The sequence below is a fragment of the Drosophila virilis genome, chromosome 4 (genome assembly GCF_030788295.1).
Source record: "Drosophila virilis strain 15010-1051.87 chromosome 4, Dvir_AGI_RSII-ME, whole genome shotgun sequence".
Taxonomy (NCBI): Eukaryota; Metazoa; Arthropoda; class Insecta; order Diptera; family Drosophilidae; genus Drosophila; species Drosophila virilis.
The window spans coordinates 12819652-12845502 of NC_091546.1; the positions used below are offsets into that span (position 1 = coordinate 12819652).

Genomic DNA, 25851 nt, shown 5'->3' on the forward strand with positions numbered 1-25851 from the left:
AATAAAAATATAACGTACAATAGGATTTTAATAAAAAAATAAAATTAATCATTCAATTAAGCTTTATTAACTTTGACAGCTTCTTATGTTAATCTAAAAGTTACGAGCTAGACCAAATCAATTCTCCTCCATCTCCAAATGGAATATTTCAAATCGCTTTTACTAATAGTGATTGCACGGCTTATGTTTATATTATTAGTTACAAAGCTGAATTGTACTTGAGATCATTTTGATTTCAAGAACATTACTTGAACCTGGCAAAGCCGGGTAATACCTGATCGTCTTAAAATGTCTTTGGATAGTTATGGCACCTAATTCAGCGCATATAATTCCATAACTTAATATCGTCTATATAATTATCAGTCTTTATATGTTACTTGAGTAATGTGTTGAGAGACTGTGCACAAATCGGAAGACCAAGCTGTAATACCCCTTATAAAATGGTATCGAAAACCGCTTTCGATGTCGCCTACTGCACCATTAGCAGATTTTTTTGGCTTGCGGTTGAATCACGAAAAGAAAAATGCGGCGCCGGCTAGGCTGGATTATTATATAACACTTGCCAGAGAGTATTGCAAATTGTAAGAGACAGACGGAGAGCGGGTGAGCGAAATTTGCAGATGGAAGATGGGAGTTGGGAGATGGAAGAGGCACGCTTATTGGAATTTCTGTGGCTGCAACTGGCACTAGATTGCGCTTGGAATTTCTTACCAAATATTGATGGCAGTTAATGCAAAAGCAATAAGTCAAGTGTTCGCAAAGTTTCTTAGCGCAGTCTTAGAAACGTTTTCTTTATATAATCATTATTAAGTATACGCAGTGGAGGCTGTCGTTGGCTCACATGTCACAGCTCGCGCCGAACAACAATCATCATATCATTTCACTTTTAATAAACAATAAAGCCACAGAAATTGTAAACACAACAACTACCGCATTACGCAGCCGCAAGCCACACACACAAACCCCCGACAATTGTTGTTGTTGTTAGTCTTGCTGCTTGATTATAGTCTTTGGTTGGTTGGCGTAGGCGCAGCATGTGGCAAGTGTGGCAATTAAATGACGTTTAAGAGCCCGCCAAAGCAATAAATGACGCCTCTTATGGAGCAGAGTAAGATGCTGATGATATTCCCACTTTGCCATTTTGGAGGGGTGGAGTGGAAGTGTGCGGAATTTGAGGTGTAGCATTTGGCATACCGCAAGTAATAATTGGCAGCTTTCTGCTTCAGCAATTAAGCGAAAGGGCTTCAATGTTCGAATTAGTGGAATCTAGTTGGCGAATACAAATCTTATTAGAATACGAGATGTTAATAAATACAGCATTTTAGTTATATTAAAAAATCTATGCTTGAAAAACTTTTAAGCATTAAAATATTTACGGTATAATGTAAATATTATAAGTATATTTAAGCAAAAGTTTTGAAATTGAAGTTATTTATACTGTCATGCATACATATGTATTTACATTCACGCTTTTTGCCTCTTTTTTTTGGTGGTATAAAAAAGTCAGCGGCGTCAAAGGGCTGTCCAGCTTGTCAATTTTGACACTGAAACCACACAAAAACAAACATTGGATATGGAAATGAGGCAGTCAACCAAAAAATATGTCAGCGAGAAAGAGGCAAGCAAAAAAGCGCAGAGTTAAGCACATCCTGACAAGGCCAAGAGACGAATCGTTGGCAGCATCTGCGTGTCAAAAGTCGCAAGCAAAACAACAACTTCAACAACTTGCCCCCGCAAGGCAAGCCCTCTCTCTCTCTCTCTCTCAATCTCTTTCACACACTCACTCTTACAAATAATTTCAGTGTCACGCTGGATTTAAGGCTGAAAATAAAAAATAAACAGACAGTTAACAAAAGCAACACAGCCAAAAGTTGCCACAGCAACAGGCAATAAATCAGTTTCAACAACAACAGCAAACACTTGCGCCTTCTGACCTTGAGCCGTGGCATTAAATTGCAACAGTTTTGGTTGTGCCCAAAAAAAAAAAACGTACAATTGCCGGCAGTTTTCTTGTTTTAGTTATTGGCAATTTTGACGCCAAAACTTGCTGCGTAAAATGTTGCAAGAATCCCAGCAAAGCTTACCAAATGATCTGCGCGACCTGCACATACCCTGTAAAGTGTTGTTTAAGGAGCTCGAAAGTGATCTCTTAAGAATAATAAAATTAAAAAGACAAATGTCATAAATTGTTTATTCCATATCAAAAAATAAAATTTTACATAGTCCAAACATAAGGCGGCGAGAAAAGCTGAAGTGTGGCATATGCCAAGCCGCATGCCACTTTGTTTCTTTCTGTAACCATTTAATTTGGCTAATTGTACTGAAAACGCTTGCAATTGCATTTTAAATAAATTTATTCCATTATAAGCTCAATACAAAGTTTTTAATTACAGGGTATCAGAGCGGTTGCGGCAGGTAAACACTCGACTTAATTACAGTAAATGCAATTGTAGCCACAACAATTAAGCCAACTACACATTGGGCAGAGAAGCGTTTCAACATTTGCCGCCTCAGTTGCAATTCCGTCTCAGTGGCCGACCCTGCTCCTGGCCCCAAATCGGAGGAGGAGGCACGTGTTCATGACATTCTTAGCGTGGATCGAGTGCAAGTGCAAGAAGGCAATGTCCATTCTGTCAGTACGGGTAAGTGGATATGTCAGCAGTCAATATGCAATTGCCTTGGGGCGTATACGCAATTTGCTGCCTGTGGATGTTGTAAGAATTCATGTAAAAATGGTGATTGAATTTTATGATTAATGTTTATGTTACCTGTCATTGAACGGCACTCAGACTCCGACTCCGACTCAGACTGCGACTCAGACTCAGACTGAGACTCGGCTGAGTGCAGCCCTGACAAATTGGCCCAGGCCAAGGGCAACAACAATAGCAACAACAGATTATAACCGGGAAATCATGATGATAATAATGATGATGATGATGATGACGATTGTTGCAAAATCTGTGGCAATTTTTGCGTGCAATGACAACAGTTATATAGGCAGTGCGTCGCCCAGATGCTCCGATAAATCCACATGCATAATAGCTCGTAATCAAAACACTTGGATACCGCAGCAGAAATACCCAGCCCAATCTTGAGGCATGAAGCGATGCGAGAGACACAAAATATCACAACGAAAGCGTCTGAAATCGACATTGCGCTCGCATTTTGAAAATGTAAACGTAACCAGCTGCCTACCCCAAAAGTAAACTCCAGCGGAATCCCAATGCAGAAAGCAGGCGCTGCCAGCTGATAGTTAATGCCGCTAGATTTGGAGAGCAGTGGGGCGGACCGTGGATGAGGAGCTTGAGGTTTGTGCAAATGCAATTACCTTGGCAGCGGTGGTGGGGCCAGCAGACGGAACACCAAAAGCTGAAACCGAGTCAGTAAGACAACAACAACAAAGACAACGACGAGCACACCAGCAACAACAAATGCAACAACAACAAAAACAATAACAACCACAGTCAACGTATTAACGACTAACGGCACGAACCGAAAAGGCCCACACGAAGCGAGCTGAGTGCGAAAAACGAAAGACTTAGGCAAAAAACTTGCTTGGCACGCGCTGCACTGCAAAAAGAAAAAAGTAACAACTACAAACGTCACGTCGCCAGCAGACAAAACAAACGTACAACTTGATAATATAATAGATCAGTGTTTGGCAGCTGGAAAGATAAACCAACCAGCGGACTGCTCGTGTACGTCCCATGGGGGCGTCGAACGTGTTGGAACCAAAATTAATATGATTCAATGGGACTAATTCATTGAGCTAGGTCAGCTGCGAGGTATTCGGCAGCTCTAGATCATTAACTATGAAGTTAATGAAATTTTATTCGAAAAAAAAAAAAAACAGTTTACTGAAAGGTAACTTTTTTAATATAAATGAAATAAAAATGAGACAAGCATAGCTTTTCGTACTCTAGATTTTTAATTTGTTTCACAATAAGGGTAATAATTTTGAATTATTATTCAATTACTACAGTGGCTTTTTAAACATCTTATTTCATATTATTTATAATTATTTTGCTAAACAGACATAAAACACTCTTTTCATTTAGGAGCCTAAATAATTTTAAAAACAAAAACAATAGCAAAAAGTATATTAGATAGGTTAGCATTATTAATTTTTCGTCAGATATAAGTAGCTTTAATTACTTGCGTACTTAAGTACCCACATTTAATTAGCAGTCATCAGTCAGCGTACAACAGCATTGATCAACATGGTTGATCAGTAGGCATCAAGCTGCAACAAGTTTGCATCGAACTTGCCGCAGTGCTGGCCCGGCTCAAGCTTGGGCTGTCTGTCGAGTCGTGGGCAACGCTTTAAGTCAGTTGAGTAACGAAGCTCCAGCGAATCGGTTGGCAAGTGAAACCTGTCCGTAGCGTCCAAAGCGCGTGCGCTTCTAGCCAACTTATAGAGCGATCGTATTTTAAATACTAGACTATATAATACGAAAATAATCACGAAATAATCCTTGCCTGCGCTAAGGATGCCCCATGCAACAAGTGGCAGCTGGCACAAGCGTACCTAAATATAAAATTAAAAATTAAAAATAAGTGTTGCAAGTGAAATTTCGATTTTCGGTCGCGGTTAAGGGGGTATATAAGCTATAAAGCGACGTAATCGTTACGCTTAGGTGCAAGCAACTGTTGCATTGCCAATTTGTCGAGTGAGTGTTGTGAGTGTGTGTGTGTGTGTGAGAGTCTCTCCCTCTCTCTCTCGCATTCTTTCTCCCTCTTTCTGTCTCTCTTCCTCTCTCCTTGTGACTCTGCCAGATGTGGGCAAAGTGTCGCGTCTGCGGTTTTGGCTCATGGCCAACGGCGCTGCTGTTGCACAGCCTGGTGGCACTGCTGGTCTGCGGCAGCGCCGGCGCCTTCACAATACTCTCGCCCTTTAGCTACACTTCGCTGAGCTTCAAGAATCTGCTGAACAGCGTCCTACTCTCCAGCAATGCCAATTTGGCTGGTGGCGGACGCAATCTCAAGTCCGATGTGCTGGAAGATGCCTCGCTGATAACGGTAAGTAACCCACCGCCAAGCAACCCGGGTGAATGAAAAAAGACACGGTGTGGCAAACAGGGCTAACTTCAAGCAAACCGAAAACCAAAGTTGTTGGCATTGACATTTGTTATTGTTGTTACAGTTGTTGTTGCTGTTGTTGGTACCTTTGTTACCTTTGCTGTTACCGGTTCAGCTTTTCTCAGTGCGCTTTGTGGCCCCAGTTTTTACCCGCCACCAGCTTCATATTTTTATTTATGATTTCGGTTCAACAAATTTTCTATGTTAAATAAATTTACACTTATTTTTTGTCTTCACACTTTCCGTTCAAAAGAAAGTTTCCTCAGTTTCTGCAGTTCGTTGACTTTAGTTGCGCCCAGTTGTTCCCCAAGTTTTTAGTATCAGAACTTTATTATTGGCGGCGCAGCCGGAGGTCGCTCTAATCATTTCCAAGCACGTGAAGAAGTCGCACTCTATTTGTTTGCCACATGCAATACCCGTTGCAAGTTCCTCGGGTCTTGCTTAGTTTATTTCGAGTGTGATTTTAGTGTGGACTCTTTTTATGGTCAACTGACGTGTGCGAAAAACATCAGCCGCAGACTTTGCGACTTTTTTATATTTCGAATAGTGCGATTTATTGTTCGCTTTTTATGGCGTTGCCGCTAATTTTTACTAAGGCTCTAATCAGCACACAAATCAGTGACCGATGAGAAGGGTAAGCAAATGCATTTCCTTGAATTCGAAAATAAACAGAAGCTGGGGTAAGAGCTATGGCAATAAAAGTGTGTATAATTCAGATAAGACTTTATTATTTAAATTCTAGTAATTTGTTACACACCGATGAATTTGCTGCATTTCTGTTTAATATCTGAAAAGTTGCAACCTTTTTTTAAAAGTTGTCGTAGCTTTTTCATTCTATTAGACAATAAAAAAATATTAACATATTACACAAATAATATCAAAAATCGTAAAATGTATAACTAATATAATATTTTCTTGAGTGAAAAAACTGCAAATTATTTAATTGAAATTAAATAAGAAAAAATGTTCAAGTTCAAATACACTTGAGTAAGTAAATATTATGTCAAATCAAATTAAATTTACATAAAATACAATTTTAAAAGTTGTTATGTTTGTTATCACATGATTATAAAAGGTAAAAAAAAATATGCGCGGCTGACGACGACCTTGGAGCCCTAGCTGGTCCGTTAGTTGGCCCAGTTCACGTGGCTACAATTAGATCAATTAAATTCGATTTACGTTCACATCATTATTATTATAAATGCAGTTGACGTTGGTTTTTCTAAGGTCACATCGAAATAAAACCAAAATTTGCATTTCATGAAAATTGAAAAACCCTTGAAAACTAAAAGAGACCTGGCTTAAAATATGCACACAATAGTTTTTTTTTTTTAGCAGCTAACCATCAAGGGTAAAAGACAAATTTTGAAGAGCAAACATTAGAGAGGATTACCACATACGCTTCAAAGGTGGGGTTAGTCTTGCCATTAAAATCAATAATGCACAATAATGACAAGCAAGCGAAAATTGACAAAGCCAATAAACTCGACTACAAAAAATGATTATTAACGAGACGCCAAACAACAACAAAAACAACTTACCAAATAGAAGAAGACGATTGTACATGGGTGGCTGGTGGACGGGGGTGCGGGTGCTGGCAGTTACGTGATAACGTAACGTGCATTATGCGATTTACGTGCGTCTTAAACCTGACAGAGAGATATACGAGCATTGTCAACCGGGTAACGATATTATAAAGTCTGACAGGCTGAAACTGAAACCGAAACTGAATCTTATGCAAAGTCATGGCTGGGCTTACAAATGTGGCCAACAAACTAAGCGAACCAAAAAGCAAAGCCCAACAAACTCTTCAACAATTTCTGCACGTTGCCAATTGCATAATCGTCGACTGGGGAGGAGACTGAAGAGGCGGGAGCGTATTGAGGGAGAGACACCTTTAATAGCAGCAATAACAAATTGTCAATTGTCAACACACACACACACACACACACACATACACATACATTCACTCACACGCACACGTACACAATAATCAACATGCAATTAGGCTAACCCGTCGACTGGCTGACTGACTTTGAAATATGGGTTAGGAGCCTTCGTCTCACGTGCCCAACACTTGGCATGCCCAGCCAACGATTTGAGATCTCTGGAGCTCTGGGACAATGCCAGGCCCATGCATCTGGACTGTCTTTTGTCGCTTAAAGAAAGCCAGCTATACACATTACAACAATAAGGAAATGCTATTGCAATACTTTTTTTCCCTCAATCGTTTCTATTATATATATAATTTTTTTCCTTGTAAGGTTTGGTTTACTTTGCCTTTGCTGCCTTTGTTTAGCTTGTAGCTTTAGTTTTTGTTTGTTTTTTTTTTCTTTCTTGTTTTTAGGTTTTGGCAGTGCCTTAATTTGAATTTGAAGAGTTTCCGCATAGTTTTTGCATGCCAAAGGCGAACAGATTTGTAAATTGTTGTCATCAAGTTGATTACGTTGTTTGACAAATGGACAGGTGAAATGTGTCTGGAATGGCGACCGGAATATAGGAGCATACGAACAGATAAAGGTACCTTTTACTCTAGGTGTAATAAGTTTTAAGCTTAAGTGTGTGTTTTGTAAGAAAGCTCACTCTAAAGTTTTATTCAAAAGTTCTGTATTAAAAAAAATTAAATACAACATTAAAAACAACATTCCATCTCTATCATTATGCTATTAAGAAAGCGTACAACCTAAATAACTAGTATATAAATCTAGAGAAAAAATAAAATAAAGTTATCTACAAAAGTCCTTGAGGTCATTTCAGGAAACTAGCCAGGTAGATTTAAAAATATAATTTATAATGTAATCAAAAGATGATCGAAGATATTTAACTGTTGTTTTGCATTTGATAAGCGATGCATTGAATTAACAGTCGTATGCTCTACATTAATAATATTTAGCCCGATTGATCGGCATAAAGCAAAAGTTCAAATGTGATTAACCTTTGTGTTTTGATGTCATTAAATTGATGTCAGGCCAACAAACGCATAACAAATGCAAAACCATGGCAAAGCCAAGACCAGAAATACAAATAGCATATAAAGAAATACACATGCATATAGAAAAACTGGTTGAGATATCGTCGAGACGTTTCGAATAGCTGCCGGTCAACTATAATGGTGATCATTATGATTGTTATGATCGTGCCGAAGTGCGCGACGACACGATAAGAGATGTCAATATCAAGGTCGGTTACAAAATGGGCGAAGTGAAGATCGATATTGATCGAAACCAAAAGTGGTGCGGTTTCCTTGTGGCGCAGCACGAGAAATCAAAAGTGCTTTATGTAAATGAGCGCAGTCCATAAAAACCATCAACAAATATAAAATACGTACAAAAATTTGCATTGACATTACAAAAAAACAGATGTCAACAATAAAAATAACAACAACAATAATACGAACGCGTGTATAAACAAAGCCACGCCTAAAAGTCCAGCTCACATACAAGTTTAGCATAATTAGCATGGACACAAACCAACAAACGCAACGTTTAGTGGGTCATGATGCGATCCAAAAGATGCGAAACGAAAATTATGTTTTAGGTGCTAATGAAGATGGATTTTTGCCTAAAATATATGCTCAGTTAGCGGAACGGTAAATGCCAAACAAACAACCCAAAAAGTAGACAAAATATTTTCGGATTGACATAGGTCCCGGTTTATTTATCTTCCAGTTTACAACCTACTCGCATTCATTTAATTACAGTTTTGCCACATTTATGGATCTGCTGATTTATTTATTTACTTAGCCTTCTCTTCTTTTTTCCTGTATTTCGTTATAGTTTGTAGCTTTTAATTTGAGTAAAAAAATAAATATTTAAATATGATTTTTGTTGCTTTGTGCAATATTTGTACAGCACTCGCTATTCGAAGTTAGTTTAAATTATTTGCTGGCTATTTGTTGATGCGTGATAAAAAGTTTTAATTTGCCGGTGCAAGCGGGCAGCTTGGAGGTAGGATGTAGTAATGTCAGTAAGTTGGAGTTAAATGCTAATAAAATATTTTAATTAACATCTGATGTAGTTATGCAAAACAGTTTTTAGTCAAAGTTAAAGCTAATGTGATGTTGTAAAGTCTTCATAATACTAGAGCGTTAACTAATAATCAAATAAGTGTGAGCTGCATGCCTATATAGCTAAAAGCTTCATTACATTTCTTAAATTAAAGAAATTTAAATCCTTTAAAATACCAATGAAAAAGCTTAATGTTGAACCAACTCATTTATTTATTGCCCAATTAATTGTGACAACAACAAACGAAGCTTTATGTCTTTGCCATGATAAAAGTGCTTAAGTGCTTTAAAATTTTTTACAAAATTGGCCAACTCTTTTTACCATAGAGCCCAAGTACAGATGCTTATACAATGAAATTTATGCGGTGCAATTTGCAAATGTTTATCTGTAGGCAGAAATTAAAATATATGTGTAAATGCAACTTGTTGCGTTTTCGATTGCCACACATTTTGCGTAGATTTCAACAGCTTTTTACAACACTAGTATGTGCCACAACTTAAGGGGCGGGGAATACCAACAGCTGCTGCTCGTGAGATGCGACTGCAACTTGGCAGCGTCTCTTCTTTTTTCGAATTTTAACAACTTTACCAGCGCCTTGTGGCTTAAATAAATATTGGCTGTGCCATTTTGGCCGGCGTGAAAAGTGTGTCAAGCGATTATTTGCCAAGAAAAACAAAAGCTGACAGTGTGGACAGCTGTTGAAATGGCATAGCTCTGGCCTTTTATTCTTTGCATTTCAAAGAGAAGACAAAAGAAATTACATAACAAATGCGCTAGGAAATCGCCAAAAAAAAGAGAAAAAATACAAAATAAAACAACACACCTCAAATTTATGCCCAAACATTGGCAAAAGCGTGAAAAAGGAAAGAAATATTTTAGTGGCTCAGTTCGCGGTACCACTTCCTCGTGTTGGCCAACCAGCCGGCAAAGTCAGTTGGCCAATGCAATTGTTAATACCCATTAAATGAGCGTTTTGTTGTTGTTGCCGCTCAGCTGTTGCTCAGCTGTGGTTATTTCGATTCGCTGCCAAGGTTAATTAAAATGCCAAACACATCAACTGTGTTTTTTAAGGCATCTCCCTATAATTCTCCCTCTCTCTCCGTCTCTCTCTCTCTCTTTCTCCCTCTCTGTATCTGGGTTTTTTGTAATCGCGTGCATATACAATTTTCAGCTATTGTTTTATAAGCCAACAATTATTTTGGCACCGACACCAACGATTGTATAACTCTTGAAAGACTTATCAAAATTATCACGAAACATTAAAAATCTATAAACATTATGCACAGCCGGAAAAAGAGGGGTATGCTGTCATACGCGGCGTATGCGTAATACGTGACTCCCCTGTGAGCTGTGTCGCATCAACTGAAATTCTATTTCGGAATACCAATATTTATTATGTCTTATAGCTTCAGATTGATCAAATAAATTATGATTAGTCATTCAAGCTCTTCATTTGCATTCGGGTGTTAATAAAGAAATTTTTTATTGGCACGCGCGACGCCGCGGCGGCACGGTTTTGATTCGATACAACACTTGCCCATCAAAATAGTAAAGAAAACTAATTAACTCTAACAGGAAACATTTCCAGAATGTATTTGAATTAATTTCAAATGTGCTGCCCAATAAACATACAACCAGCACCAATCAACTGCATGTCTAGCTGCAAAATAGATTTGTATCTGGGCTAATTCTAAGACTTTATCAGCCAGTCAGTAAATTAACGGGTCATACTTTTCTTTTATCCATTAGCCACGTCTCCTTCAAGGTGATTTTAATACTTAGTACATGTCGCTTATATGCCAAGGTGAAGTTAAAAATAATTTTCCCTTAAAGCTTAGACAATTTTTTACTCATACTCCATTATCATCACAATTATTGTCCCATTGTGTGCCCATAACCTTCATGTTCTCTATGATCAAGGCTTATCAATGATTATTGTCAGTATAATTCAGTTTTTTTCTTTAATTATATTTGTCTACAAATCTACCTCATGGTCAGTTTGCGTTCACTTATGTGCTTTAAATAGGTGCCTACTCTTTAAAGCTCAGTCCTCTAATACTAAATCGTCATTGTTATCCCATGATCTTTGCATTCTCAATGGTTTCTCTTTCGTAACGAAAATAATCCTGGCCTCCATGCTCACCTTAATTGCATTCCGAATTCCTCTATAATCAAGATTTTCGCATTATCCTTCATGATAGATTTCAATCAAAACAATCTTTAGTCCTCCGGCATTTAATTTCCTTGATTTAAGCGGTACATTTTTTAATATTTTTATTTGGTTTTCATTTGCTTCCAAATCTTTGTCCAAAATACTCTACTTTATCCTTTACTGCTCATAAAATGCCTGAGCATAACAAATTACTCAGTGAGGCAGGAGCACAGGAGGCGGCAGAAGTGTTGCAATAGTCTACAGCTTGTTTAACTTGTTGATGCTATAAATTAAAATTCATTAGCCCAAATTGCTGTGGTTAGGGCCCAGACGATGTCGCTGCTGGCAACCGAAGCAGCTCCACCTGGGCCGCAGAGTTATGCAAATTGGAAAAGCAGGCAGTGTTAAAGGGGAAAGAGAATCGGACATTTCCAAGCGGGTCGGGGCGGGTCAGGGCGGCAGCAACTCAATTTCACACTGCCATGATTTGCACTTGCGATTCTAATGGAATTTCTCTTGCTTGTTTTTTATTCCTTTTTTTTTTGCTGGCGGTCTCTTTCAACAGCCGAAATTAATACGCAAATACGGTTATCCATCGGAGACGCATACAGTGGTTACCAAGGATGGATATATACTGGAAATGCATCGCATACCAAAGAAGGGAGCGCAGCCGGTTCTCCTGATGCACGGCATACTGGATACCTCAGCGACCTGGGTGCTGATGGGGCCCAAGTCGGGCCTAGGTAAGTACATGAATAGATTGTATATAATATATTTGCTGCTGACTATATAATTGGGCTTATTTTGCAGGCTACATGCTCTCCGACCTGGGCTACGATGTGTGGATGGGCAACTCGCGTGGCAATCGCTACTCGAAGAATCACACCAGCTTGAACAGCGACTATCAGGAATTCTGGGATTTTACGTTCCATGAGATGGGCAAATATGATCTGCCCGCAAATATTGATTATATACTGAGCAAAACGGGCTACGACCAGCTCCATTATATTGGTCACTCTCAGGGCACGGCCATATTTTGGGTGCTCTGCTCCGAGCAGCCCGCCTACTCGCAGAAAATCACCTCAATGCACGCACTGGCGCCCATTGCCTACATACACGATATGAAGAGTCCCCTGTTTCGCACTCTTGTATTGTTTCTGGATTTCCTAACGGTAAATTGCGAATATTGTGCATTCCCTTAATTCGATTTAACCTGTTTTCCGATTTTCTCTCTTTTTTTTTTTGTTTTTGCGGTCTTATTTTACAGGCGGCAACGCGAATGCTGCGCATCACCGAATTCATGCCCAACACGAAATTCCTCGTGGACCACAGTCAGGTTGTGTGCCACGACAATGCCATGACGCAGGATGTCTGCTCGAATATCCTGTTTTTGGTCGCTGGCTACAATTCCGAACAGCTCAACAAGGTAATGTGGCTCCCGGCTGGGGCCCCAGCACTCATTCCCTCACATTTTTCCATGTTTTTCCCCAAAATGTTTGCGGACATTGATTTGAATTTTCCATTTTCACATTCGATACTCTGTTGCTGATGTTGTTGTTCTTTTTGGGACCGATGCGATTGTCTTCATTAAGTTCGCACTTCATTTGCCTGCCCATTGCGGTCCTTTGAATGGGTTTTCTATCGATGTGATTAAGTGCGATAGGGAGAGCACGGTAGGATTCATTTGGAGCTCAATTACAGTTGGGCAACTACAGGGCTCCTAAGCTAGCAATTAAAGCGTGTAAAGTCTGAAGAATGTTGGTTAATATCTCAACTTATTTAAATGATAATATTAATTTGGAGCTATTACTGAAGCGGCTTTAAAATTTGTTGTAAGGGTAACATAGGTGAGTGGGTTGTTATTGTGTAACGAAGTATTTTTAAATTGATGTTTAGCTTATCTTTTTCATAAAGTTAACCAAAGAAGCGGCAAGGATCTTGTCTGCCCAGTATTTTCAATAAAAGCCTTAAGCTTTGCTTTTTAATGATGGGAAGCTCAATTGACATAGGATCCTCTACACTATGATCTCATCATTCTTTGATATATACAAATAAAGGGAATGATTTAATTCTTTGAATCTTCAGATTTCTGCTTTACTCACTGATGAGATCCCAGCCTATTACGTGCCTAAATTGAAGGATTCTCATATTGCCGAATCAAACTTATATACTTTGTTATGTCTTATGTCTTTGTTACTCCTTATATGCCAGCCTTAAATGATTTTAAATTCCCTACACAGAGCCTATAAAAGATATTAAACTCTCTTTATCTGCCACTTGATTAACTTAGCTTAATGCAAAACTGTGCTCATTGACTATAACCGACCACGAATTGAACATCCTCAAATTTGAAGTTATGACCCACAAAATGGAGAGCGCGAGGCTTAAATTACATGCAAAACATGAACAGCAGCAGGTGTATAGTGTTTGCTGTGTGGTGTTATTATTCATAATGCCATTGGGAGCCGACACTTCTCCCTGTCATTGCTATTATTATAGTAGTTGTTGTGCCTGGGGGAAAATGAGCGAAATTAACTGACACAGGCTGAGCACGGTGAACAGCCCAAATAAGCGACAATGCATGCAAATTAGGCGTCCTTCTGACCCATGACCCTTTCCCCAAGCCAGCTTTGTATGAGCAGGCGTAGTGTTGGGCCATATACAAGGAGGTGGTAAAATTGTCAAGTGCTCACAGTGCGTATACGCACTCGAATATGACCCCTCGGCAAGGTTGGTTTAAAGTAGGTCAGCGTTGAGGGGTTAGCCACAGATACATATGATATTGAGGAAATGTACACTTTCTGGTAAAACAACTCGTAATGAACTTAAAGGCATTGTTTGTTATTAAAAAAAGTTTGAAATTTATATTTATGATATATTACAAAAGGATGCAACGATATAATATGATATATTTTTGATAGTAAAAATTAAAAATTGCAGAAACTTTATGATCCACATCAACAAGTTATAGTATTGTATTGCTTTGACAGTAATTAATAGTATTATTTGTCTGCATGCAAGTCTTGCAATTCATATTAATTTGAACTTTACAAAGATTTGTGTCTTGGGCTCGGGTTAAGCAAGTTACATACAACCATTTTTAAGCTATCCCAAATTAACAAAAATACTATTTTTGATCTAATTGCAGACTATGCTGCCTGTCATGCTGAGTCATACGCCCTCAGGTGCCTCGATCAAGCAGCTGGAGCACTTTGGCCAGCTGATGAAATCGGGGCACTTTCGCAAGTTCGATCGGGGCTATTTGAGGAATCAATTGGAATACAATCGCATGACGCCGCCAGACTACGATCTTTCACGTGTAAAAGTGCCAGTTGCCCTGTATTACTCAGTAAATGATCTGCTCGTGTCGACGACAGGCGTGGATCGACTGGCCAGAGAGCTGCCAAATGTGATCGACAAGTATCTGGTGCCGATGGAGCGCTTTAACCACTTGGATTTTTTGTGGGCCATCGATGTGAAGCCGCTGGTCTACAATCGTCTGGTGCGAAACATACGACGCGTAGAGAATCACAGGGCCAAGCTGACGGCCAATTTGGCCAGCTTCCTGGCCATGCAGCTGCAGCGTCAGCAGCTCCAGAATCAAATACAAATGCAGACAACGCTTCAATCAGCTTTGCCGCCTAATGTCCACTTGCCCCATAGATTGGAACAGGAGTTAAGGATGCCAGCTGCAAGTGCAACAACTACAACAACAACAGCAACAACAGCTGCAACAATAACAACGACGACGACAGCAACAGAGGAAACGGCAACCACAACCGAGGATGTAGTGGAAGCCACAACAACCACACCCGCATTGGACGCGTGATTTGTCTGAGCAGCGGGCAAGGTTCTATCTTGTGTAATTTCATTTGACTGTGATGACATTTTAACAATTAAAACTTTAATCCCAGCGTCTGCCTCCGACCTATCCCCGCGGAGCTGCAGATGCCACTACATCAACTCAGGCACGCCCAGCATCCAACCAGAACAATATCATATTCACCCGCTCACCACTCATCCGATTATCCAACATGAACTCTTGAACCTAATCGAAAAACTCCATTTACCAGATATCAATAAGTACTTTCTGTGTTGCACTCTCTGCAAATATTCTATTTATGTATGTGTACAAATTTATGTATTTTTAATAATAAAATATATTATAAGAAAATGCGCTTAACTTTGTATTGAATTAAGTAAGCTATGACTTAAGAGAACTAAATGCGAAAGTCTTATTTAAAATTAAATTTAATGCAAATTAATTTTCGTAGTATTTGACCAAAAGTTAAAGTGATGTGCACAAGTTCTCATTGTAGGCATGTACAGTTATTTGGCGATTTATAAAGTTATTCAAAGATTTTCTATTCCGTTAGACTGTTACACTATCCGTGTATAAAGTTCAATGCATCTCTTTCAAAATATATAATTAATCTATTCAATTGATAACAGCCAAAATCATCATACATGCTTCTTCTTGGACCTAATAGGTTGATAAGAAATTATAAATTTCAAACACGTGAGAATTCTATCTCAATCATTTATAATCGTACGATACTATACATGTAAATAATATAATACTGTATTATAAATATGTATTACACTTCGACTTCCAGCTTTAAGGCAATTCGGAAACAACTTCAATTGTTTTTTGAAAGCTCTTTTAAAAGTTATCGATAGAATGATAAGCGAAAAAGCTCATTCTGCAGGTATCAAACTGATTTCCTTGCTTTTTAATTTCCTTCCTTATCCTTTCCCAGATCTATTTTCTATTCTTATAAAAATATGTACTTATCTAGTAAGAGTATATCTATATATCTATGACAGACCGTATGTATCTGTATCTAAGCTGTAAGCTCTCACTATAAATGTTGAGTCTTTGGTTAAGGTATGTTAGATAACATGTTAGCGAATAATCGGGCAATATTTGGTTCTTTCGTAGCTATTACGTACTTTAATATTTTCATAAGTAATCTGCAAAGTCGATTTTTACACAACGGAAATTTCTTTAAAAAAATCCAAATCCAAAATCCTATTTTCAAACTAGTTAAACAAACCTAATTTAGTTTGCTTTTTGAAATGCTTCATTTTGCTGTATATTCCTCACGTTACGGCGAGTAAAAACAAAAAGAGTAGCAGATTTTTAAATAATTAAGAGCAACAGTTTGCGCATTCACCAATAATAATAGCAATTTACTCAAAAGTATGCAGCTGGCGACCGCAATTGCAGCCTTTAAGTAGGCAACAAAAATTATGCTCGATTCTCGCGAGATTTAAAACGCACGCAACACCGCGTGATGCTGTGGCTCGTGAGCGCTGTCGCTGTTAGATGAAAACCGCAGGATACTCATTGGCTCAGCCAGCGCATGGCAATATTGCATTGGGGCAAACAGCTCGACGCTTAATTGTAACTTAAAACGCAACTCATTTCGACAGGCAGCGCGAAAAGTTTATCCGTCGCAGCGGCAGGCGCCACAGGCAGTCGTTGCAGGACTCCATCTTCATTCCTTCCTGCTCTTTGGTGTCCTGTCTGCCACAGTTGCGCATTTTAGCGACAAGCTTAAGCTGCATGGAAAATGAATTGGCGTCATTTGTCGTCGTCCTCTGGGCGCCATTTGCGAGTCGCCAGGACTTTGCTGTTTTTAATATTGAAGTCGTACAACCAGTAAGCAAACTTACCTGGCGCACTGTTGTTAAATAAACATGCAAACAGCCGCCTTGCTCACCGGCGGCAAGAAAAAGAGCCGAAAGTCTGTTCATTTCATCTGCGGGCTGACAACTCTGCACTCAGTCCGTCGCAGCGAAATAAAAAATATTGACTCTACGGCTCGGTACAGGATCTGTTTGTGTGTCAGTTGACGACAACAGCATCCGGCGTCTGCTCGCCACAAATTGCTTCCGCTTCTCACCAAAATTGAAAAAGTTTAACCGTCAGATGATATTGCAAATGTTATATTTTTCAACAAACACTGGTGAAAAATCTATTAAAATGCAAAAATATTCTAACTATAAATGATGAGGCATAGCTTTAAATTATAAAAAAAAGAATATTATTTTTGTATAGCAAAAAGATTAAGTTTCCCGGCCATGCAAGATTATTTATTGATATACAATTTTTCTTTTAGATTAACGCAAGAATATAAAAATACAAACTAATGCAGGCTTTCCCATAAATCACAAAATAAGACGCAAAAAACTATGTTGAAATAAAAAGGATTCTTTTTTAGGCACAGTGGACAGTGCCATCTATCGGTAGAATGCTTCTAGCGATCGCCTCTCAACCTAACGAATTGTGAAAGCAAGGGTTCTTTCTAAATTTTTATATAACTTAATGACTCTTGCTCGAAATCAACTGGAGAGATAGACTCGGGATTTACATGGGTAAAAAGTGAAGCGATTTTTAAATCATAACCCTTTATCTGAAAGTTTCTGGCTTCAATAACTATAAAAAACTACGTTCATACCGTCAGATGAACTGATAGATGGACAGATGCGAATATTCTAAAGGTTAGGGTCTCCAATTATTATCTAGCGCCGCGTAAAAGTCTTAGCGCTGTTAAAAATTGCAACTCTAGTTTTTGAGCAAGGCCTGTAAGCGATAGCCTCGACTAGCCCCCAAAATGTGGCGTCGTCGCCCACTTACCAGAAAGTCGAGTCTCGTCTTCTGCCTTTTAATAATATACCTCGAATTACAAATTAGTAAAATGTCATATAGAATTAAATTTTATCATATAAGAGTTGAAAAATTTAAGGCCGGCTTGCATTATATTTGTTATATTTTGCCTTTTGAGCAGCTCAGTTTTTTTTTGTTTCGTTTTCCACTAATGCAAGGATACAAGGATAACAAACGTGCAGCCGCAATGGCAGAATGCACAGCTGACACAAATACAAGTTTAATTAGTGTTTTAGCTGCCAGAGCTGCAGCCCACATGTTTGCACATTGCCTTTAACTAACTTTTGCAGTCAACATGTTTTTGTGTTTTCTCTGTCACGCGCACATACCCTCTCCCCCTTTCTCACTCTCGCTCTCTCTTCGCGCCCTCTCCCTCTCTCTATGGCCTTTGTTTAGCAGATTTTTGCCCACATCTTGTGTGCTGTTTGTGAGCTTTGCAGAAGTGCCACAGGCCACTCCGATTTGCTGCTCTTTCTAGCTCACTTTCTATCTTCCTCTTACTAACTCTGTCTCTGTCTCTTTCTCTGTGTAAACATGGCATTAAGTACAACAAAATAATTAAAGTCAATTAGTGGTCCTTGCCGTGGCATATTGCGAGTCCTTCGGTTGGCTTTCAGCTCTTGTTGACTTAGTTTGGCATATAATGATATTGTGTTGCCCCCGCTCTTGCGCCAGCCCCTACCTCTAGACTTTCATTGGTGTCATAGCTACAGCCGCACATTGCATTGCATTTACAAGAATATATGAATGTTGCACATATGGCAACAGAGCTGTGTGTGTATCAGAATTTACTCACATTTCATAGAATTATTTTTCCTTACTCGCGACATTTCGCTGATAAACTTTAAGGATTTATTACAAACCCCATCAATTTAAGCTCATTTATGGTTAATTCCCCGAACGGCAGCGGTTCCATTTGTATTACAAGGGATTCACATTAACTGCGGCATTTTAATCAGGTATTAATATATTGTGCGCATAAATTCTGGCCTGGGCATCCCTGTCAACCAGTCAACTCTTTTCTTTATGCCTTATTGCCTGGTAATTCAATTACCAGCACAAACAATGCAATTTTAACAATACCCGAACTCGTTAAAAAAAAGTACTTTTTATACAATTATAATGCTCTTTTATGTTCCATTTTTTACTCTTTAACATGGAAACTTTTACAAGTGGCAATTGAATTGCATTTTTAGAAACTGTTGCGAGTTTGAAGTTGTTTGGCAAATTTGTTGCACGAGTATCACAAGTGCCTTTCAATGCCGATATAAAAGAGGACAATGTTTTCAGGGGCGGCCAATTGTTTGCCAATAAGTCCAACTGATGCTGGGCAGCGCATTTTGTAAGGTTTTCGATGAAGAAAATAATTCTGAGTACCAAGGGATATAAGGATAAAACGAGGAATGAACAGTGCAGGTATTTGTACCTTTCATAAGATATATTGGCTGCCTTTACTCCTCATTTTCTCCACAACACTTAAGATAAAAATGGTGAAATGGTAATTTTTCAGTAGTATTTTAATTTTGGGCTGGTAGTTTATTCCTGCGAATTCAAATCAAAGTAAAAAGTTTCTCAAACTATTGCATAATCTAAGCTTACATTTTGAAAGTCAGCTAATCCCATTATATCCCTCCAATAAAAAACAACAAAAGATATTCCAAATATTATTTTTATTAAAATATATAATAGGCTTTATTTGTTATTATAAAAATATGTTTTACATAACTTTTCGTTATTTCTGAAACTTCTAATATTTTGTATATTTCATAAAAATATATATATATATATAAAGTTTTTTATAACAATTAAATTAAATATATAGATTTATTTTTCAATTGCACCTTTAAAAATTAATTATAAATACAAATATATTAATAGAATATTCACTAACCTCTCAATTGGTTATATTACTTTAAGCTCACGTACAGCACACACGCACAACAAAGCTTTGACAGCCACACATTGTTTTGCTTTAAGGGGAATATGAAACTGTAAAAACATTTATTTTACCTTACCCACTCGTGTGTTTTTAATCCCAAGCTTATGAAGTTAGATGCATAATGAACTGAATTAATTATGAATTTTAGTCAAAAAAAAAACTGCAGATAAGCCGTAAAAGTTAAATTGCAAAATCTAAGCCAAAATATATTATCAGCAATCTGAGATTAGGCGACGCTTATAATAGCAAAGACGAAAAGCACAAGCCAGACTGACTTTAAGTAAACGTGTTTGAAGAACGAAAATACTTATACATATATTACCTTGTAGAAAATTGTCATTAGTCCATGCAAAAAAAGACTATTGAGTAAGCATCATTGAAGGTAATATCTGTAAGCTTGAGAAACCTTTTTTTCATTTTGATAACTGTGTGTTAAATATCGCCCCACTATGCGCCTAACAATGCGGTTCTCATGAATTCAAGGAAAAGTCGTCCAATAGTATACACCATATAGACATATTATATGAACGCTATTTATCATATAATAGGTGTTGATTGTTCAAATATCCAAGCTTTTCCAAAGGTACTTATTTAGTTGAACTTTTCTATAGTTCGTAGAATTTGTTACGCACTTTGTGGGCATCTTTCTATTTTTGCCATCAACATGATATATTTTTTTCTGAGTGCAGTAATTAGCTGATATCTGACCAAAAAACTGAGCACAGCAGTTGCCATTAAAACTTGAACAACAATATAAATATTATTGAACAGCAAAAGTACACAACATTTTTTGTGTCAACTCGACAGAAAATTATTGACCATTGCCATAGATAATAATACTCAAAAGAGCGACCACAACAAAAGTATACTGCCATTACAATAATAATAATAATAATAATACAAACGAACTATTGAGAGACATTTTTTTTTTGTGTTTCTGTTGAGCTCAGCGGAAAATTCAAAAATAATACAAACCAGGAAACGTTTTTGACCAGTGGGCGTGTGTGTGGGCATGGCCAATGTACTTTATGGAATGTAATTTATAGAGAAAGAGCATTTGAACTTTCGGGCAGCACTCGTTGATTTTTACGAGTCGTGCGATAAGAACTAACGAGCAAAGTTGCAAGTGAACTGGGCGCGTAATCGCCTCTAATGAAGAGTCCTGTAAGCGCTCCAACAATGGCTAACAAAATTTGTCATCACTCAGGTGGCAGCCAGTGTAAATACAGTCAACACCTTTCAGTCGACGCCAAAAACTTCAAAAGCATCATTAAAATGCGCTGTCAAAGGGGGCGGTTGTTTATGGTCGTGGCGATGGGCTAGTGGGGGAGTGGAACGAGCACTCACTTAAATTGAGCAGCCAAAAACTGGCAGGACACTTACCACTTGGCTGGCAGCCAACATAAATATGACATAAAATGTCCAAAAGGACTTTGCCAAGCAAATTAGTTTGTCAAAACTGAAGCAGCGTCGCCAAGCAGGAGCCAGGCGCGCGCAGGATGTCGGAAGGATACCTTTGTAAATTTTGCGCGTTATTTGCGCTATTTATGCAAAAGTTGGCAGCCATTGTTTGGGCCAATGATGAATTGTTGATAGCAAGGACTCTCGATGGACGCCATCAAGCAAAAAACAAAATATTAATCATACGCAGTGTGCTCCACGCACAAACTCATTAGAACAAAACTGTGAGCTAAGTGAAAAGTGGAAGAGCATTTAAGTGGCAGTCGAATCAGTGAAAACATTTTCAATTTACCCGAGCGAAATGTAATTTAAATACAAATTTTGCGACCAAGTGCCCTTAGGCGCCACTTGCGCATCATCAATTGGCATTTGGAAGAAGTAAGCGATTTCGAGGGACTAAGGCATTCACTCACTTTTGGCTTCAGCTATATGGCTTGGAAATTCAGTAGGCCAATATTGAGCTACAGCACTTCGTATGCAAATTTGTTTTAGCCCAAAATGTAATTTTCAATATGCGAGCCCCAGCCACAAGACCCAGTCCAGGCGCAAATCACATGCTTTGAACTTAGACGCCTTGGGCATTATTGCTTAACGATTATCGTCGCTTCATTGGCAATTGCTACAAATTACTTTTAATGGAAATGGAAATGGAATCCGTATTGAAAATGGAAATGCAAGTTTCAATAGGCGTCGTTTGACGAAATGAAATCGAATACAAATAAACAGACATAGGAGAAAAGCAGCATATTTCGAATGTATATCAAGTGGAAACAATTGTTAAATTCTATTGCTAAATTGAAAAGTATGTGCATGCGGCAAAAACAATTAAATAGAGCAATTGTGACTCAGAAAACAAGGAAAAAGCAAAAGAAATGAATTATTAATTTAAATAACGCTATCAAGGAAAAATGTTAATGCGAAAACATAAAGTTCCGGGAGTTCTAATTGCTAAGCTAAAAAAAAATCTAATAAAACTAAGTATTAAGAATCTCCAACCCAAAGCCAAATGACAACAGGCCTAATCGCTGTATGCTTAATTCATATAAGCTTTATTAACTTTTTCATTATTATTTTTATGTATCAATTTCAATTTCAGCTTTGTCACATTTTTTAGCAGAACGCATTCCGATCTACAAAAAATCGTAAGATTATACATGTGAAATTATTTCCCAGAAAATATATTTTCTATAATTTCACAGCTATATGAAACCTTCGATTGCAATGTAAGGTATTTTTGAGTATATGTTTAGGAAGAAACTTAATTATTTTCAAGCCAGGAAATAACTAGACAGTGCTCGACTTAGAGATACCCTGTTTCTAAAACTCAATATAGATATAAGATAAAACAACAAAATATTGCATGAGCTAAGTAGTGGAAAGTATTTTATTTTATTCAAAAAAATAATATATAAATATATATATATATATATATATATATATATATATATATATATATTATTCTAAAGTTACATATTTAATTAAATGCAAGCTAATCACTCTTAGGTACTTTGTTAAATGTTGTCAAGATTGGCGAAATCTGATAAAAACGTGCTCAAAGTGCCGCAAACAAATCGAACGGCAATCAATAAGATTGACTTGAAAGAAAACAAAACATTAAATAATGGACCAATAATACGTAATGAGAGAAATATTGGCATTAAAAGCCGGTTTTCAAGCGGCTTGTGATCAATGAGAGGTGAGTGAGTGCGTTAAAAGTGAAATTGACTGACCAGGAAGCGTAATTAAAAGATGATTTTTTCCGTCCAAAAACTGGGCCAAGTGTGCCAAAAAATGACCAAGCTACAACAACGTATAATAACTATTAACAAAAATAAGACTGTAAATTCTTCAAGTTCATTTGCAGGCCCAGTGCAAAGAAAACAGTTGGCAGTGCAGACACAGCTGAGTTGCCAGAAAACAGAGCCGGGCCCGACCCGAAGCTGGTGGCCGTGCTCGGTACACTAGCTGCTTTAAAGTGTGCGCTGTTTTGGCGATTTATAAGCGCGAGCTGAAGCTGCAAACGGTTTAGTTCCTCGCCGTAAACATAACTAGTCACAACATCGCGGCATAGAGCGGAACCGACCGCCGACAATCAGTTAACCAGTTAATCAGATTCAACCAGTTGAGAGCGAACCGTAGCTGGGAACAGGAGCAAGTTTCTCTAGACGAGCAAAAGGCCAACGGGGGCAAAGTGAACGTGCGACTTGTTTGGCGGTCTTTTATTTTTATTTCTCGCGTTTTTCTTGCTGCCTTTGTTGCTGTTGTTGCTGGCAAGACCAGAAATTCATTGTCAACACTGCCCTCGCATTCCAAGCCAAAATGCCGCGCATGCCAATGAACGCAGTGGCAGCGACGCCGCAGCTGCTGCTGCTGCTAATGCTGTTGGCGATGTCGGCGACGCAATCATTCGCTCGATCTGCCAGGACAACTGTGGCCCCGGATGCGATTTCAGAAGAAGAGACAACATATGCGGGCGCCTTTGAGGCTAACACGGTAACCATTGCCGTAGATTCGGATATCATACTGACAACTGAGGACGGCATGCAGGCGTTTACACAACTGTCGGACTACGGGCATACCACTACGGAGGAGCCATTGCCGGATTCTGTGCTGCAGCAGCTGGCGCGGGAGCGTGCCGAGAGGGAGCAAAATTCTACGACTAATGCAACGACAACAGCCGAAGAACCCAATTTGTCGGAGAAATTAATATCCCACAACAAGACATTAACTAAAACGGCAATAACAACCCAAAAGACAAAGGTAAGCCCAACAGGAATACCAACAACAACAGAAATTTCAACGGAAGACACAACAGCGACAGAAAACACTGAGCAGCTTGTTGGCCGCAGCGGTTTAAGCCATAGTGCCATAGTCCAACACATGGACACTGCACAGAGTACAGATGATTTGCTCATGGAAGAAGTGAGGCAACAGGCCTATATAGAGAGGGCTTTATCGCCGGATCTAACCCTCTTATTAACAACTGAAAAGACTGCCATGCTAGCCGCATCAGACGATGTCGAGGAGATCACTAGTCTACCACTAATGCAAATGGATCTCAATACCAGTGGACCCCTTCCATTTGAGGCCATTTCATCGGGCACTGACTCGATGCGTCTGGAACAAACTACATGGATGGAAAACCCAGCAGAGCTAATGGGATCCACCACAGAGGCAGATACGCTGACTTTTATGACAACGACCCAGCAAGGACCAGACGATGACCCACAGCTAGAGACAGTCACTAAGGAGGTTAAGTACCACAGCAACGAGAATCTACTCAGTGGCATGAATTCGGATATTGTTACTCAAAATGTTAAAATGCAGCCAGAATTAGAACTAAGCGCTACCGCAGAGCCACAGGTAGAGCTCACTACAGCCACTGTAGCGACGGAGAGCAACACCATCGCCGGCACTGATTCAGTGGCTGAAACTACAATTGCACCGCCCAAAGAGCAGTCCATGCTGACAGTCATTATCAGGAGCACAACGACGGAAGCACCGGAAACCACAACAGCTTTACCAACTATCAGCAGCAGCACCAGCAGCCCTTCCACAACCAGCACCACCACAAGCACAACCACCAGTAGCCCCAGCACCACCACCAGTTCAACCACCAGCGGCCCCAGCACCTCAACTAGAAGCAGCACAACTAGCAGTACCACCAGCATCCCGACTACCACTATCCCGATCACCAGCAGCACCACCAGCAGCACGACCACAAGCAGCACGACTAGCAGCACAACTAGCAGCACCACCAGCACCCCGACCACCACCAGCACGACCATAAGCAGCACCACGAGTATCCCGACCACCACCAGCACGACCTTAAGCAGCACCTCAACAAGCAGCACTACCAGTATCCCGATCACCAGCACCCCAACCACCAGCGACACCACCCTGAGCAGCCTCACTACCAGCAGCACCACCACAGAAGAAATTCCGATTGCAACCATCGAGCCGAAAGCTCAGGCAACACGTGCGCCACGCATTGAACGCATCTTCAACTCGGATGGCGTCGAGGTGCTTTATGGTTACTCATCGGTGGTGCGCACGAACCGCTCCTAAAGGTGCACCACACGCAAATTACCAAAAATTACCTTGTGAAGGTCAACTTGCCATACTAAATCACAAAAATATTTAAATACATTTTCGAGCACAACAAAGGTATCGCGGTGGATTTTCCAAATTCTAAACGAGCTAAATCATAAATTATATTGTGATAAACGAAAAGATAGAGGATGAAAACAATACAAAAAATGTTGTGCAAATTAATGTGTGGCTAAAGAAACGATTTTATAAATTATAAATAAAACATGAATTACAATAATCAATTTCGTTTTGTGTTTGTTTTACAGTTTGCATAAATAATACAAAAAATGTTTATATGAATTCGTATAGCATTTGTGGTTTATCCACAAATGGGTTCGGTGTTGCATTTGCATTGGTGTTTGTAAATAAATATAAATGGCATAATATTACCGAGAGAATCGGCCAAAGTGGCTGCTCAAATACGCTGCATGGCCCAACAGCTGAGAGA

At 39.0% G+C, this 25851-nt stretch overlaps 2 protein-coding genes across 4 annotated transcripts; both read left to right on the top strand.

Moving 5' to 3' along the window:
* Positions 1 to 4344: 4344 nt before the first annotated feature.
* LOC6628482 (lipase 3) lies at positions 4345 to 15412 on the top strand. Of its 3 annotated transcripts, none has more exons than XM_070209141.1 (6): positions 4345 to 5019; positions 11804 to 11981; positions 12049 to 12410; positions 12506 to 12664; positions 14387 to 15088; positions 15153 to 15412. In XM_070209141.1, exons 1-5 carry the CDS (start codon positions 4777 to 4779, stop codon positions 15065 to 15067), a joined length of 1623 nt encoding a protein of 540 aa, XP_070065242.1. In that variant the 5' UTR covers positions 4345 to 4776; the 3' UTR covers positions 15068 to 15088; positions 15153 to 15412. The 3 variants fall into 3 exon arrangements, with proteins under 3 accessions (XP_070065242.1, XP_070065244.1, XP_002052029.1); XM_070209143.1 differs by having other exon boundaries at positions 4345 to 4670; positions 4899 to 5019; positions 14387 to 15412; XM_002051993.4 differs by having other exon boundaries at positions 14387 to 15412.
* A 7917-nt stretch (positions 15413 to 23329) lies between these two features.
* On the top strand, positions 23330 to 25639 carry LOC6628481 (mucin-22). The gene has a single exon (XM_070209121.1). The coding sequence runs from the start codon at positions 23631 to 23633 to the stop codon at positions 25377 to 25379; it is 1749 nt and encodes a 582-aa protein (XP_070065222.1). The 5' UTR covers positions 23330 to 23630; the 3' UTR covers positions 25380 to 25639.
* The last annotated feature ends 212 nt before the right edge of the window (positions 25640 to 25851 follow it).